The sequence below is a fragment of the Cygnus olor genome, chromosome 2, assembly GCF_009769625.2.
Source record: "Cygnus olor isolate bCygOlo1 chromosome 2, bCygOlo1.pri.v2, whole genome shotgun sequence".
Lineage (NCBI taxonomy): Eukaryota > Metazoa > Chordata > Aves > Anseriformes > Anatidae > Cygnus > Cygnus olor.
Window position 1 is genome coordinate 139,959,066 of NC_049170.1, and position 14,720 is coordinate 139,973,785.

At 37.6% G+C, this 14,720-nt stretch overlaps 1 protein-coding gene across 16 annotated transcripts in view; it reads left to right on the plus strand.

Moving 5' to 3' along the window:
* Window positions 1-14,720, plus strand: part of RIMS2 (regulating synaptic membrane exocytosis 2) — a 468,287-nt gene that overhangs the window by 116,836 nt on the left and 336,731 nt on the right. For all 16 annotated transcript variants that reach the window (XM_040546640.1, XM_040546641.1, XM_040546661.1 and 13 more), the window contains one exon: window positions 7,316-7,626. In XM_040546640.1, the coding sequence (XP_040402574.1) occupies window positions 7,316-7,626 (311 nt within the window). The remainder of the gene's footprint in view (window positions 1-7,315; window positions 7,627-14,720) is intronic.

Genomic DNA, 14,720 nt, shown 5'->3' on the forward strand with positions numbered 1-14,720 from the left:
CTTCTATGCTTAAAAAATAGTCACATAACTATATACTGTATCAAAAGCATGCACAAGCAATATGCCTACTTTACGCTGACTTAGCTGTTTGTGACCATCGTGACTTTTCATATATAATATATCCATTATCTGCAAAATTTATTTGTACAAATACATATACTCTTTAAAATGTATGTAAAGATGCTAGTCTCATACTAGTATTGTAAGCTTTCCCAATTTTATTAAGTAGTCTTGGAATCCATGAAGGTATTTAATACATTTTTGAGGAGTATGTGTCCATGGGGCAGGTGTAAACAGCCAAATGAATCATTATGGATATAGGGCCAATAAAAATTACAGTAGTTTTGGCAGTTGGCCAAACTGATTTTAACTTTATTACTTGCCTGAAAGTGAAAGACAGTACCATAGCACAGACTAGTGGCATAAGAAAATGTTGAAAAAATAAGTTATTTTTATCAACTCTATTATAATAGTCACAAATTCATAATCTTTGCTCCTGTAATGTACTTCATTGAGTGAATGCATTAATTTCACTGAAGGAAATGGTGTTACAGAAAGGGTGAAGGCATCCCATGGGTATAGTTGAATGGATAAATGGTAAAATACAGCCTCTGTTTGCTATAGTGCAGCAGTAGAAGAAGCTAGTATGCAATGTCAGTAATGTTATGGATTTTTTTGTAGCGGTTATGAAATCTTGCAGATTCATTTGGCTTTGTAAGAGAAGCAATAAAATTGATTGGCATCAAATAAAAACTAAAAAGTCTTTAAGAAAAATTTCACAATACTATACCAACTACAAGGAGTTTCTGTTTTCAGTTACAATCAAATACATCCAGAATAGTTCTGCTGACCTTAAAACAGTTATTTGGGATTTTTTATTTTTATTTTTTAGAAAAAGAATTACAAAAATGCAGTTGGAAGTGGTCATAGAGTCATTCAGTTTGGAAGGGACCTTGGGATTCCTCTAGTCCAACCTGCTTCTCAAAGTAGGATTGACACTGGAAAGGAAGAGAAACACTTTTTTAAATTTCAAAAAAGAATATATACATGGAAAGAAAACAGAGGAAAAAGAAAGCAAGATTTCTTTGAAAAAAAAAGGTAGAATGTGATCATACAGGGCCTTCATATTTTGCATGGTGATGACTTGTCTGTATGGCCGGAACAATATAATGAAATGGAAAAGTCTCTGCTTTCTGTATGAGCATAAATTAGGCATGATCTATTCCATTCACTCCAAAATAAGCAATTCATGTTTTTAAAATCTTCCTAACTACAAAAGATGCATCGGTCTTGACCTGAACCTCTAGAAGGATGTCTCAAGAGATGAACCCTAAATCCTTGAGCCATTGTGAAAGCCCCTATGCTTTCCAGAAATATGAATGCTGGCTATTAATAGCAGATGCTGTAAGTCTTGCACAGTTACGAACAGTTGTAAACAATTGCTTTCATTAAAAAACAAACCAAAAAAGAAAAAAACAACCCAAAGCAACAACAACAACAAAAGGATAATAGAATTAAAAACTTTAAAGGAAGCATCTTGTAGAAAGGAATATTAACTTTCTCTCACCAGTAATGGATATCAGTAGTCTTAGCTGTAAGAGAGAATCCAGATTTTAGATTGGGAGAAAAAAAGTGAATTATTGTGTTTTAGAGCAAACATGATCCATTTTTGATAGTGTACAGAACCAAATAGATAGGATTTAATATTTTAGCTAACTTCAAGAAGTCTTCTATTTTAATTCAAAGAGCTTTGAAACAAGCTACTCTTTTTACCAAGAGTGCTAAAAAGTTTTACTTCTGAACAGGAAAATTAATAGTGGAATTAAGTGCTGTTGGTATTTTACTGGGGAAAAAATGGATGATTTAATGTACTTGGAAACAAACCAATGTCCAGAAGAGCAGATTGATCACATTTTCTAGGGAGACAATGTTCAACGGGTTCTTGCAGCCCCTGAATCAAGACAACCATTGATTAAACAGGCAAAATAGGGAAAGCTCATCAGAAATGGGGACTAGAGGTAAGGAAGATATCAATGGGCTTATGGTAGGGCCACACCTGCAAAAGACACACGGGTTTGCTGTGTAATTGTAACTTCAGTGACTGTACAGAGGAAGCTGGCTCATGTTGCACAGTGCCAAGACTGATTCAGCAGCGTCTATTCCAAGTCAAAGCAGTGACTAGTGGAGAGGTGGAAGTATTTCTTTCTCAAAACATTTCTTTGGTATAGGGTGGCTTCAGACATTGTACTTCCTCCCTGTTGTAGTCAAGTTGATTTGCAGACAGACTATGACTGACAGACTGAAAAAAAGGAACTAACTTCAGTATGTCAGCAAATGGGATTAGTTGTCTCGATGCTGGGCTCAAGCAATGAGTTTTCTTATTCTTCATTTTCCTTTCCCTTCCTTTCAACGCTATGTTCTTGCTACCTTTGAGAATGTTTAAGAAATGGTACACATAATAATAGATACATATTTTTAAACCACGTGAATTTTTTGGGAATTATCCAGCAGCAAGCACAGCAGTTAATATAATGCTAATATATTGCCTGCTTCTGGCAAGGAGATGAATGCTAAGAGAGCTGGTAGTACCGTAATAACAAGCCTTACTCTTCCCTGGAGGTCTTACCACCCTTCCAGTACGATTTTAGACCTCTGCACACCTGTAATTCGAACTAGAGTTCTGAAGGCTAATGAGGATTTAGGGTAAATATTTATTGGATTGTAGTACCTAAAGTATCAAACTCAGGCTGATGTGTAATCAAATATACTGTGTCTTTTAATAAAATCTTAAATGCAGTAAGACTTCCATTTTGCTCTCAGAAGTTGGTGTTGGGCCATCTATACTTTAAGAATACATAGGGGAATAGCATTTTGTGAGGTAGCTGTCGTTTCCCATAATTTATCTGATGCTATTAAAAGGACTGTGATATTGTATCATTTTTGTTAAATTACACATTTTTGGTTTGAAATATATTGAGATATAATTTTCTTATACATTTCTTTTCTCTTTTAATGAGTTACTCTGTGTAATATGTTATGAAGAATTTCAACTGATGAACAAGTATGTAATATTTTTATTTAGGACAATACAAAGGAGTAGTTTTTCTTGCATTAATTATGTCCAACATGTAGTTGTGCAATGGCTGATTATTCAGCTATTGCAGGCTTTGCAGAGTTTGGTTTTGTGTGCTTATGGAATAAATAAATAGTACTAATGTTGTGTAATGAAAGCTTTTGGGCAGTGTTTAAAGAAATTAGAGCATGCTGTAGAATAGTCTTGTCAAAAGTGCTGAAGAAACCCAAAAATAATTAGAACTTGTTTGTTCTGTGTGTAGCATTAATCTTTGTGAACTACAAGCAAATGGAAGGTTTGAGTAAATCTGTCTGATCTGAATTTGGAATATGTCTTTTCAAAAAGAAAGTATTGTATTAAAAAAAAAGGTATTTGTCTTAAATTAAAATGAGAGTTAATGTCAAGATGTCAGGCTAGATGTATTTTGTGTGATTCTTTTCACTCCTTGCCAGAGAAAAGGACTTGAGCAATTCTTAGCCTAGGCACTAGGTGGTGGTTCAGGCTTTTGTATTGAAATGTGGATCAGCATCGCTCGCACTTTAGAATCTAAATTTACTTAACGATTAGAGCTGTTGAAAAGCATTTTTGTCCTTCTTTTGCTTTTAAAATCGGCAGTGCTCCAGTGGTGAGAACTGACCCCAAACTGCAACAGTGATGTCTGTGTGCAAAGCGTGTTTGTGACTTACACTTTAAATTCCTCGGGGTGGTGGTGAGGAGTTTTAGAAGTGGGTGCAGGAGGCAGCGTGCCCCCACCAGCGTGCAAATCTCTTATGTAAGGGAAGGGCCTTTTGTAGGTACTGCTGTGGAGGGGAAGCTTTTGTGGTTCTTCTTTGCAGATATGTCGAAAGGCATTAGGCACGAGATTCACTCATACAGTCTGCTTTGGCAGGGGGGTTGGACCCGATGATCTCTTGAGGTCCCTTCCAGCCCCTAAAATTCTGTGATTCTGTGTCTCCCCTTACCCTCTCTGATGTATTTCTGTCCCAGTCACCCAAAATCCTGTCGGGGTCTTGGCAGGGTGAGAGCCGCTCCACGGGGTCTGGGAGCTGCTGAGCGGCTGCCCCAGAGGCGCGTGGTGGCAGGAGGAGAAGTCCTGCCCTGGAGGATGCCACCTTGCTCCCCGTGCTCTTACACCCATGGCTGCCATTCAGTTGAGGGGTCTGTGCTGTAAATTACCAGAATTTTTTACGTTGCAACAATGCTTCTACACACAGTAAGATGGAGAAGTCATTTGCGCCCTGTAGTGGAGGAGGGCTTGAATTTGGTGGTGCACATTGACAGCACGTAAATTTCTGTGCCTGTGCAACACTTGCCATGGCCTTTGCCATTACTTGAAGCTAAAATTGTAACTGCTTGGGTCAACACTATGGAAGACTGCATGTTGGACTACATTGTAAATTAAGCTTTAGAAGTGCTAGCTATATGTATTATGAAACACTCTTTAAAAAGGCAGAAAAAATCTGCAAAATACATAACTATGTGTGTTTCCATGGTCTGACTTTTTTTTTTCCCCCAACATGGAATACCTTAAGTAAATTTTTTTTTTTAATTGTTCCTTCTGTTTCATGAGGTGCTTTCAGTATAAGTGCCCATATTTTTTCCTGCAGGTCCGACCCAATTACTTTGGTTGTCTGTAAGAAACGTTGCATGATGGAAACAGCTGGAACCAGTTTGACTTCAGTAGGGCCTGGGCTGTAACGTTGCCCATATTCCGTAACGTGTCCCTGACAGTCAGTGAAAAACAGCTGCCAGGCTGTAGATGGAAATGAAAATACCAGGTGATGTTGTAGATAACTGCAACAAAGATAGGTATAGCATCTTTACCCAGGGACTGGGCTTGTTCGAACTTTAATCATAAACTGCTTGCTTGTTTCATCCAGGTCTCGTGGCCCTGACAATTGCATTGCTCTGCTCTGATGTACATCGTCAGCTACCCAGCTTGGCAGCAGCTGAGATTTATATTGAAACAGATCACTAATTTTTGTGTGTCACGGGGAAGAGGTTAGATCAGGAGTGCTCTCGTGATTCTACTTTTGGAGGAGAAGATACTAAATCCTGTTCATTCAGGAAGACCTATCATTTTGTAGGGTACAGGAGGATTTGTTTGTCCTGGAGTGCATTGTCCTGGGAGAAAATGGATGACAAGGACATAGTTGCTCAAGTGTTTAGACTGTGATACCGAGTTTTTGTGAAATTTCAACACCTACCAATATAGGAAAATAATACAAAAAGCTGTCAGGGATTTTATTGTGCAGTGATTCAAATTTTACATATTTTTATACTTAAATAATCGTTTTGAATCTGCTCCTTTCATTACACTGACACACAGATGGAAAGTCTCTTTCAGCTCTGTGCAGAACAAGCAGAAATGCTAAAGGCTTCTAATCGTTACTGGCTAAGGAGGGTAAAAATACTTCTGTCTTTTGTGTCCAAATTCCACTTCAGAGCTTTTGTCTACTTCCTAATGTAATTATCAGGAAAAGCAAAACAGGCTTGTTGTGCCATTATATTTGAATGACGGCCAGACCTGAAGCATACGTGGTATTGACCTTTCTTCTGGGGAGATCTAGCCTACTTCAGACAGCCAGCTACTCGGGGAGCCTCTACTTTCAACCCTGTCAGTGCTTGGATAGCTTCTTCCGCCTTGTTGAAATCAGCTGACTTGACTTCTCAAAGTTGGAACACTAAAAAGTGAGGAGGGATGTTTGCCAGGATGGGGCACACTGCCACCGGCGAGCAGGGCCTACTCCTCCTACTCCTGCCTGGCAGTCTGTGAATGAGGCAGTCGGTGAGTTTGAGCAGGAGCTATGTACACCAGTAGCCTTCTGTATGAAGCTTTCACCAAAACATTTTTGGTGAGACTTAACGAGACAGCACGGCCCAGATTTTCTATTAGATAACTTATTGGGTAATAAAAGTAAGATGCAGCTTGCAGCTTCTGAAACCTTTTGTGGTGGACAGAGCCAGGTGGGTTGCAGATTTGGAAACACTCCCAAAGTGATTCAACCATCTAGCATTGTAAAGAATAACGAAGAGCTTTAACTTTAGCCATTGAATGTTCTGTACTGTAAATATTTGAAAGAGGCAACTCGGTGTTAGATTAGAACCGGAGGCTGAGTGTAGACAGTGAAGGAACATGTAGTTCCAAAGTGATATCATTTTGTCTGGGAAATAAGACAAAAAATATATAAAGAACATAAAGAACCAAGTTAAGGCTAAAAAAAATTAAAAAAAAATTATAGAGCGATGGACTAAACTTGTGGTAAATTAATTTTATATACAATCAAAATTAAGATAACATCGTAAGCAATTTCAACATGCCATTGAATTAATAGCTTGCCTGTTATATTTTATTCATTACTTCCTGATATATTTTAATGTAATGTAAGAATTGAATGTGAAATTAATTTACAAATAATTGGCATTGGCATTTTCCTGCACTGTCATGTGACTAAGGTGAGCAGACACAAAAGCCTTGCAAATGAGCACATTTTAGAATATTAAAAATCTCATTGCTAAGTGCAGGATCTCACAACTGGGAAGTTATAATAATTTTAACCATTTAACAAGTGTACAGTGAAAGCTAATTCTTGGCTATGAAATGGAGAGACTCACCACCATATGTGTTGTGTTACTTTTTTTATAAAATGACTTTAATTTACAATAGGTTTGAAAATCAAGTCATGTCTTGAAGTCAGCTTCTTCATGTAAATATAAAATACAGACCACAGCAGAGTCTTTCGGTGTATTATAAAGTTACTTGTTGCAAACAAGCAGAGGATTTGTTCCAAAGTTCCATACTCTGACTTAGTAAGAAAATGGTTTAATGAATAAATAAGATAAACGTTTAATTACATTTTTTTCACTTCCTTTTTTCTGTCATCCTCAGCCTTTAGTCTTTATTTTCAGTTTTTACATTTGATGCCATTGGAATTCCAGTTGGTAGATGCTTTTCATATGTTTGTCTACTGCCTGTGGCTTTCCCTTGTATTGTAAATGTTGAAGCAAAGGTAGAATAAAATTATTTTTCTGTTTATATATATTTAAAAAGAAAATCTGCCATGTTTGTACAGACATATTTTGTTGTGCTGTGGCTAACCTATGGTAATTATAATAGAAAAGTTAGAATACTATTATTTATACCTTTGGAAATGGCAGTAATCAGTTGATGTATGCCTGATGAAAACTTTGTATACAGTGTTTAGTTGCTAACAGATTTTCTGTTTAAATATGTCTGAACAGGTAATGTGGGTATGTAACTTGTGCCGAAAACAACAAGAAATCCTCACAAAATCCGGAGCCTGGTTTTATAACAGTGGATCAAACGCACCACAGCAGCCTGACCAAGAAGTTATCAGAGGTCTGCGGAACGAGGAAGCACCTCAAGAGAAAAAGGCAAAGCTGCAGGAGCATTCGCAGTACCAAGGTCCGCCAGGTGACATATCCACGCAAGGTTTGGACAAAAGTAGATCTCAAGGGCTCACCAGACAAGACTCGATTAAGAATGGTTCAGGAGTAAAGCACCAAGTAACAAGCGACACAACATCAGACAGGTAAGAAAGTATTTAATTTTTATACTGAAAAGATCTGTTGAATTTATGGTACAAATGTATTTTTTTCTTTTTGAGTTTCATCGTATTTTTATTCTGTAACCTATAAAATCCATTTGGGGCTTTTTGAAACAACCCCAAGCAGAAACAGCTGAAGAGCCTCATAGTGTGTTCAGATGGTCATAGACAATGTGTGTTCTTTGCTCCTTCTCATAAAAAGAGTTGATGGAAAGTGACAGTCTGTGTGTGACAAAGCTTGTCCATGTGCTTGCAACTTGGTCGGACCACAGTCATGTGCTGTACACACGTGAGTTTGGGGCCGCTCACTTCATGGCAGAATTTTTGTAATCCAAAATAGGGTTCAAAAAAGCAGGTTAATGGGTGATGATGAAATCTTCACCTGTGTGGTGATCTCAGTATTTTCATGGTTTCTCAGTTTCTTGCTGCTAGTTCTTGTCATTAGAATGAATTTTTATTTTTTTTTTCACTGATTTGACTCAGCACTGCTTGAGTGGCTGTTTCAACAGTTATGTAGTAGGACCTGCATTTGGCCAGAGGGTGGAGATGCAGCTTCCATCCCTTTCTCTTGATGTGATTATGCCAGAAGTCACCAGAAGGCTCTCAACCTCTGCGGCTGCACTTTACTGGAACACAAAAGTAAAAACTGTTTCATTAAATAAATTGAATTTCCTTCTAAACAAGACCAGACTAGAACTGGAAATGTATTGGGAAGGGAAAGAAGAGAGTCAGCTTGCTCACGTGTTTCCATGGAAATGATATCCTCTCTCTCCAGAGGCCTTTACCTTCCCTGGTATTTGGCAGCCAGAGCAGCGTAATCTGGCAACCTTCCACTTGCTGCCCAGCCATAACCTTTTTAACAATATTTATACCTCAAACTTGAAGCAAGTTACATAGCTATAATGTCTTTTGCAGCTAATATAATTAAAATAATTTTCCTTCCTCCTCACCTCTTGAATTCTACCATATTTCATTTCCTGTTTTTGGTTTTATTTGGGAACAAATTAAATGTAATTAATCTGACCCTTTTTGTTTCACTTATTCTGCCTGTTGCCTTTTGCTCTCATTTCACCTGATGGGTTCAGTACCTAGTGGCTCTGAGTGCTCTTCAGTTATTTGAGTGGTATCCGAGAAATACAGTACTAAAGCTGGCAGCTTAACTTCATGCTAAGGAGCAGGAGAGATGATGAGAGAGAGTCTGATTCTCTTTTTATTTTTGTTTTACTTAATTTTGCCTGGAGATGGAATCATACACAATGGGATGATAAAAAAAAAACAACAACAGGCTTTCTTGTTCTTAGCAATAAATTTACTATGAAAGTTTTTTATATTATATGTGTGCACAAAGAGAGACGGAAAGAGGGAGATACAAATATATCATTCAGATATGTAATATGTATTTACTCTAACCAGAGTTATATGATGAACATGGACAGTATAAATTAATGTTTACCAACAGGAAGAATGGGGACTTCATGCCTGAAGTCAGAACCACTCGGCCAATCGTTATCAACATTGCTCAACGGATTGCTCTTCCAGAGTTTATCCTCTTTCTTTTTTATTTGGATACTAATACTAGTGTTTCCTCATTAACATATGCAAGTATGCCTCGAGTGTATTTATATGTTGCATGTTCTTGAAGGTTAGAGGGTCTTCTGAATAATTTTCTTGCCTAGTGTACCTCACGTTAACTGTCCTTCCTTTAATGGAGGTAATGAAAGGGATGCCTACTTGATGCCCAGTCTTCAAGGGCTGGTTGGTCACATGGGCTGTTAGAGGGGAATATCAGCATCGTCGGGAGAGAGTAGCCTGAAATTCAGAGATGGAGATGGGCCTTAAATTCCAGCCTCTGTACGCTGTCATACCAACTCTGTTCTCAGCAGCAATACTGGGAAGGCTCACAATTTTACTGCATTCAGTGGCTGTTAAGAAGTGAACATAATGTATTATTATCTTTCTAATGAAGTCATGCATAGAATATTTACCATAATTTAAAATATTTTTAATATTTATAAATCCATGTATATTCTGCTTATTATTATTGATCAAGTTAAGAAAACTTTTTTTTCCCTTTGAAACTTACAGTTGTCATCAAGCAGTTGTGTTCAACTTTTCCTAAAGGCTTCTGGTCTATCCTTAGTTCCTGAATGCTTCGTGTTGTGTATTCTTTTTAACGTTAACTGAAAGAACCAGCCAGTAGAGAAACATGTTATATGAAAGATTATCATGACAGGCTTTTTTTAATTCTTAAATTAAATGCAGAAATTGAGCTACTCTAGTATGTTAAACCATTTGTCTAGTTAAGCTAAACCTAAGGGAAAAATGTGGCAGATCAAAATGATAATAGGGAAATGACCAAGAAGTGAGAAATATTTAAAATATTTTTTGTGTACCTTGCACGGTGTAAATAATAGAACTAAGTAGAAAATGAAAACTATATTGTCTCTATTTTATTTTTTGTTCCAAACACATTAGTTTTGATACCAAAATTAACTTCAAAACTTAAAAACAATAACCAACTTACGATAAAAATGTATCTCTTTAAGAGTCTCCATAAGACTCCATGCACTTCAGTTTTTCTGAAAAGACAGGTAGAATGTCATTTTTTTGAAAATTTTTTGATCATCTATGTGGAAGCAGAACAAAATAAGGAATTCATTCACTGCTTCCCATCAGCATGCAGATGTTCAGCCACTTCCAGAAAAGCAGGGCTCCATCATGCATAATGGTAATTTGGGAAGATAAATGCCATGACTCCAAATGTTCTGCCTTCCTTTTTCCTTCTCCCCATCTTTTATTGCTAAACATGATGTCATATGGCATGGAATATCACTTTGGTCAGATGGAGTCAACTGTCCTGGCCACCTGGCCTGTCCGGTCTCAGTTTCTTGTGCACCCCCAGGCCTCCTCACCACCAGGGCAGCGTAAGGAGCAGAAAAGTCCTTGGTGCTGTGCTAGCACTGCTCAGCAATAACTCAAACATCGGTGTGTTATCAACGCTGTTCTGGTCACAAATCCAAAACATGTCATGATATGAGCCACTATGAAAAATACAAACTCTACCCCAGCCAAAACCAGGACACTTGCTCATATTCTGTGAATCCCAAGGACATCAGTGCCATTGCTGTCTCATTCCTTCCTTTTTTTTTTTTTTTTTTTCGGTTTTGCTTTTTAGTTTTACCATTTCTGAGTAGTAGTAGTCACATTTTTGTCCTGTTTTCTTTACTAGTATTATTCTCTATTAAAATAATAGTAATTGTTTGAAGCGTTAGACTGGCATTCCGTTCCCTTCCCAACAGCTCCATTTACAGTTGATAGATTCTAAACTGCTCAGACACATAGGTACTTGAATGTAGATCCTCTGATTGATCTGAAATTCATTGCCTTAAAGAAGTCTGGGATGATTTCAGATTGCACTTTCTCCAAGGATGTTTTTCTTACATTGGATATATTGCAGAGGAAAAGAGAAGTCATAAACGATTCAGCAGCAAGTTGTACTTACCACCAGCAGAACGGTTTTCCATTATTAATTTTTTTTCTTGTCCATATCCAATATTTATAATCTGCCTTACAGTGTTGTTACTGCTTTCTGTGTTGTGAATCTGTGGAGAAGGCAGTGGCAGCAGGCACACCGTAAGATCTAGTGTTAATTTTCTTTCAGTAATTGGCCATCTTAGGTGACAATGCCATAATTTGTTTTGCATGGAGATTTTATGCTAAGGGCAGTTAAGAAGTAACCATACGTAGTGGTTTTCATAGACTTAATCCCACGAGCAGAGTATAGATTCTGATGTAGTATAACACTAGACGCTTTGAAAAGCGCCAAATGATGTGAATCAAAGAAATGCAAAATATTACTCTATGTAATCCGTAGACTCAGAAGGTCCGTTCTGAGGTCTGCTGTGCACAGATGGTGGATTTATGGCTGTATGCACTGAAGTTCTTTGATTTGTATGATCCAATTTCACATTAATTCTGGATTCCACAAAGGGCCCTCTTTGTTTTATTTTGATAAAAAGCACTCACGTACTCTTATTGTCGCCAAGATCTACATTACCCATTATTCAGTAAGCTTGGTTTTATTTCTAGCAACAAAATGGTCTGAACAGGCATAGACTTCTTTCAGTCATTTTATAGCATGTGAAATGGCTGATTTCTTCATTCCTCAGCCTAAGCCAAAGCAAATGTTTATAATGTCCTATTAAAATGTGTATAACATCCTATTAATGAAAGCTGGGGAACAGGGAACCTTAATGCCGATCTAAAGCTTTTTCATGTGTCCTTCTATTTGCCTGAACTGTTAGATCTGCAGGTGACGTTCCCATGTTTGAGTCGCATGGTAATTATTTTTCTTGCTCTTGGTAGGATCGGTTTTAAAGCCATTTTAGTCATTTTCCAGATCTGACTTTGTTTAAATTGTAAATCTTTTGTGACATTCCAGGTGTGTTGATTCGTATACAAACTCTTTCCTACATATCTGGCCATTCACAATCCTTTTTTGGGAATAGCTCTCTTGAAGTAGGAAATGAACCATGCATCTTCCCAGCACAAGGTTATGATCGTGTAACTATTTCTAATCTCATGCCTGCCTGCAATGATATTATGTAGTTCAGGCAGATGTGAATTGATTAAGATGTGAATTGATTAATTGATTTAATTCCCTCCCCCCAATACATATTCATAGAATCCAAAATTCTTTCCAAAGTCTGGAGTTGTTAACTTTAACTTTATAATATATGTTTTTATGCATTCTGTTACTGAAAGATAAGCTCTTCTCAGGGATATTTTTCATGAGATTCAACGCAAAAAATTACAGAAATATTGCAAGAAAGTTCGTTTGCATGTTTTATGAGTCAAGTTATTATTTTTGCTTCTATCAGAGCATGAGCCATATCAAAAAAGAGAGTTGGTTCTTGGTATCTGTGAAGATCATGATCTGCGAGATCATGATTTGGAACAAGACTAATGAATAAAGCTGCCCGAAACCTCTTCAGAACTGTAAGGTTATGAGATTAAGTCACACAAAACAAACAAACAAAAAAACAGAAAGAAAACAACAAATTGAGAGGGTGAGCAGCTGCAGAGTTGCACAACATCAGTATCCATTTCCCAGGCCGGCAGGCACAGATAAAATAAATCCTTCTTCCCTCCTCTTCCCTTCTTTCAAAGATACACGCGTGTTTTGGGGGTTCATTTTCTATCTTCCCTATTCTTTATTCTCAGAAAAAAATACAATTTTATAGAAGTTTCCACTAACTATAGCAGGTTCAGGGGATTCATTTTATTCTGGGTAAGAACTGCAGACAAGATCATTGAGGTTGCTTGGGTCTGGAGGTGCAGGTTTTCTGCATCTATTTTTTATGGAATATATACGTGCATTTCCCACGTACAGAGGTGTTTTTTTCCAATGGCAGCAGAATGGAAATGGTCCACTGTGTCCCTTTGCTTCCGTTCTTGGAAGGAGTGCCAACATGAGCTGGCAGCATAGGCTCTGTCTTTTGTGACTGCAATTGGGGATGTCAGGGTGTGAACAGAGAGGAAAAAGAAACCAAAATAAGGGGGAGCAGGAGGAGAGAGGAAGAAGCAGGCATAAGCTAGCTGAAAAACAGCAAAGAGCAGCATGCATTAAATAAATGAAAATGTGTGTACATCTGTTTCATGTTGTATCTTTTACAAATGGCTTTTCATTAATTACTGAATTACGAACGGATGGTGCTGAGAACACCACCGACAGTAGGTTATTGCAATTTAAAACACGATGCTGTCACATGAAAGATCCAGTCATATTTCTTTCCATCAGGCTGAAAACCATCCATTTTCCAAGATTATCACTGTTTTTCTTCTGCAACCTACATACTTATGACACAGCACTGTAGTGCAGCCTCCGATTTTGATTGTTTTATTTCCGAGTACCTGTGTTGAGAGCTCAGGTGTCTTAAAAAAAGCGTGCAGTCTTCACTTGGAGCTGTGGAAACCAAGCATATTTGAAAGCAAACTCAAGTGAAATAGAGACTTTTCTTTTTTAACCTATGTTTTTCCTCCTGCTGAACTATTTAAGGACTGTGAAAAATATAAAAAATATGCATAGAGACAGTGTTTAAACTAAGGGAGTTGGTATCCAAGAGTTAGAGTGAAAATGCTATGTGTAGATTTCCACATGTTCAGAATTATCCATTAAGGACAACTGTGTTTTTAAAGTTTTTAGAATTCTTTATATATGAATTAACTGACATGAATTTATTATCTTATGTGGTTTTGGCCATCACAGTGGAAAAAATACACAATTGTTGAGAAAGCAAAATGATACGCTTTGCCTTCATGAGTAAACCTAATCACTTTGTGCAAGTATTTTTCAGGTGAGTTTGAAACTAAAACAATATTCCTTTCCATTGAAACCAGGTTTTATCTTTGTTGTTCTGCTCCTGTTTCAGTATTTTTCCCCACTTTGATAGCCAGCCCCTGGCGTGGTAAAGTGAAACCAATGTCAACCTCAAAATTTCAGTCTCAGGACTTCTGCTTTTTTTTCTTGTGCTGTCTACCCTTCTACTTCAGTGTATGCTTCGTGTGTTTCTTGAGATAGTAACTCAGAAGAAATGAGTTAGTTTCTTCTTGCCAGACCTACTCTTTTAATCATTTCATACCTCTACGTACAGGTCCGGGGGTGTGGTTCACCATCTTAATGGCTATTCCAGTTTACAGGTACAAACCAAAGCTACTTTTATTGACTGTCTAAATCTGGAACAGCATAAAAGGGAAATTAATATCATCTCCGGGCAGAGGAAGCAATAGAAATTTATGGGAAGGGAGCCAGAGAAAATGCGGTGTTTAATTATTGAAAAGAAGTACCTTGGGTCCAAAAAAGTCAGAAATCCTTCAGTGTATTAGTTAATGAAATAATTAGACACAACAAGGGATTAAGCTACACCTACTTAGGAGGACGAGTGAGGAGTTTGGTACCATCTCGAATGCCTGCATGCAGAGTCTCTGTAAGAAGCTCCTGAGTGGTACTGACGTCAGTTCGCAGCCCAGACCACCGACAGCAGGCATGCTGAGCTCCTACCTGTTACTAGCAGGTTGCA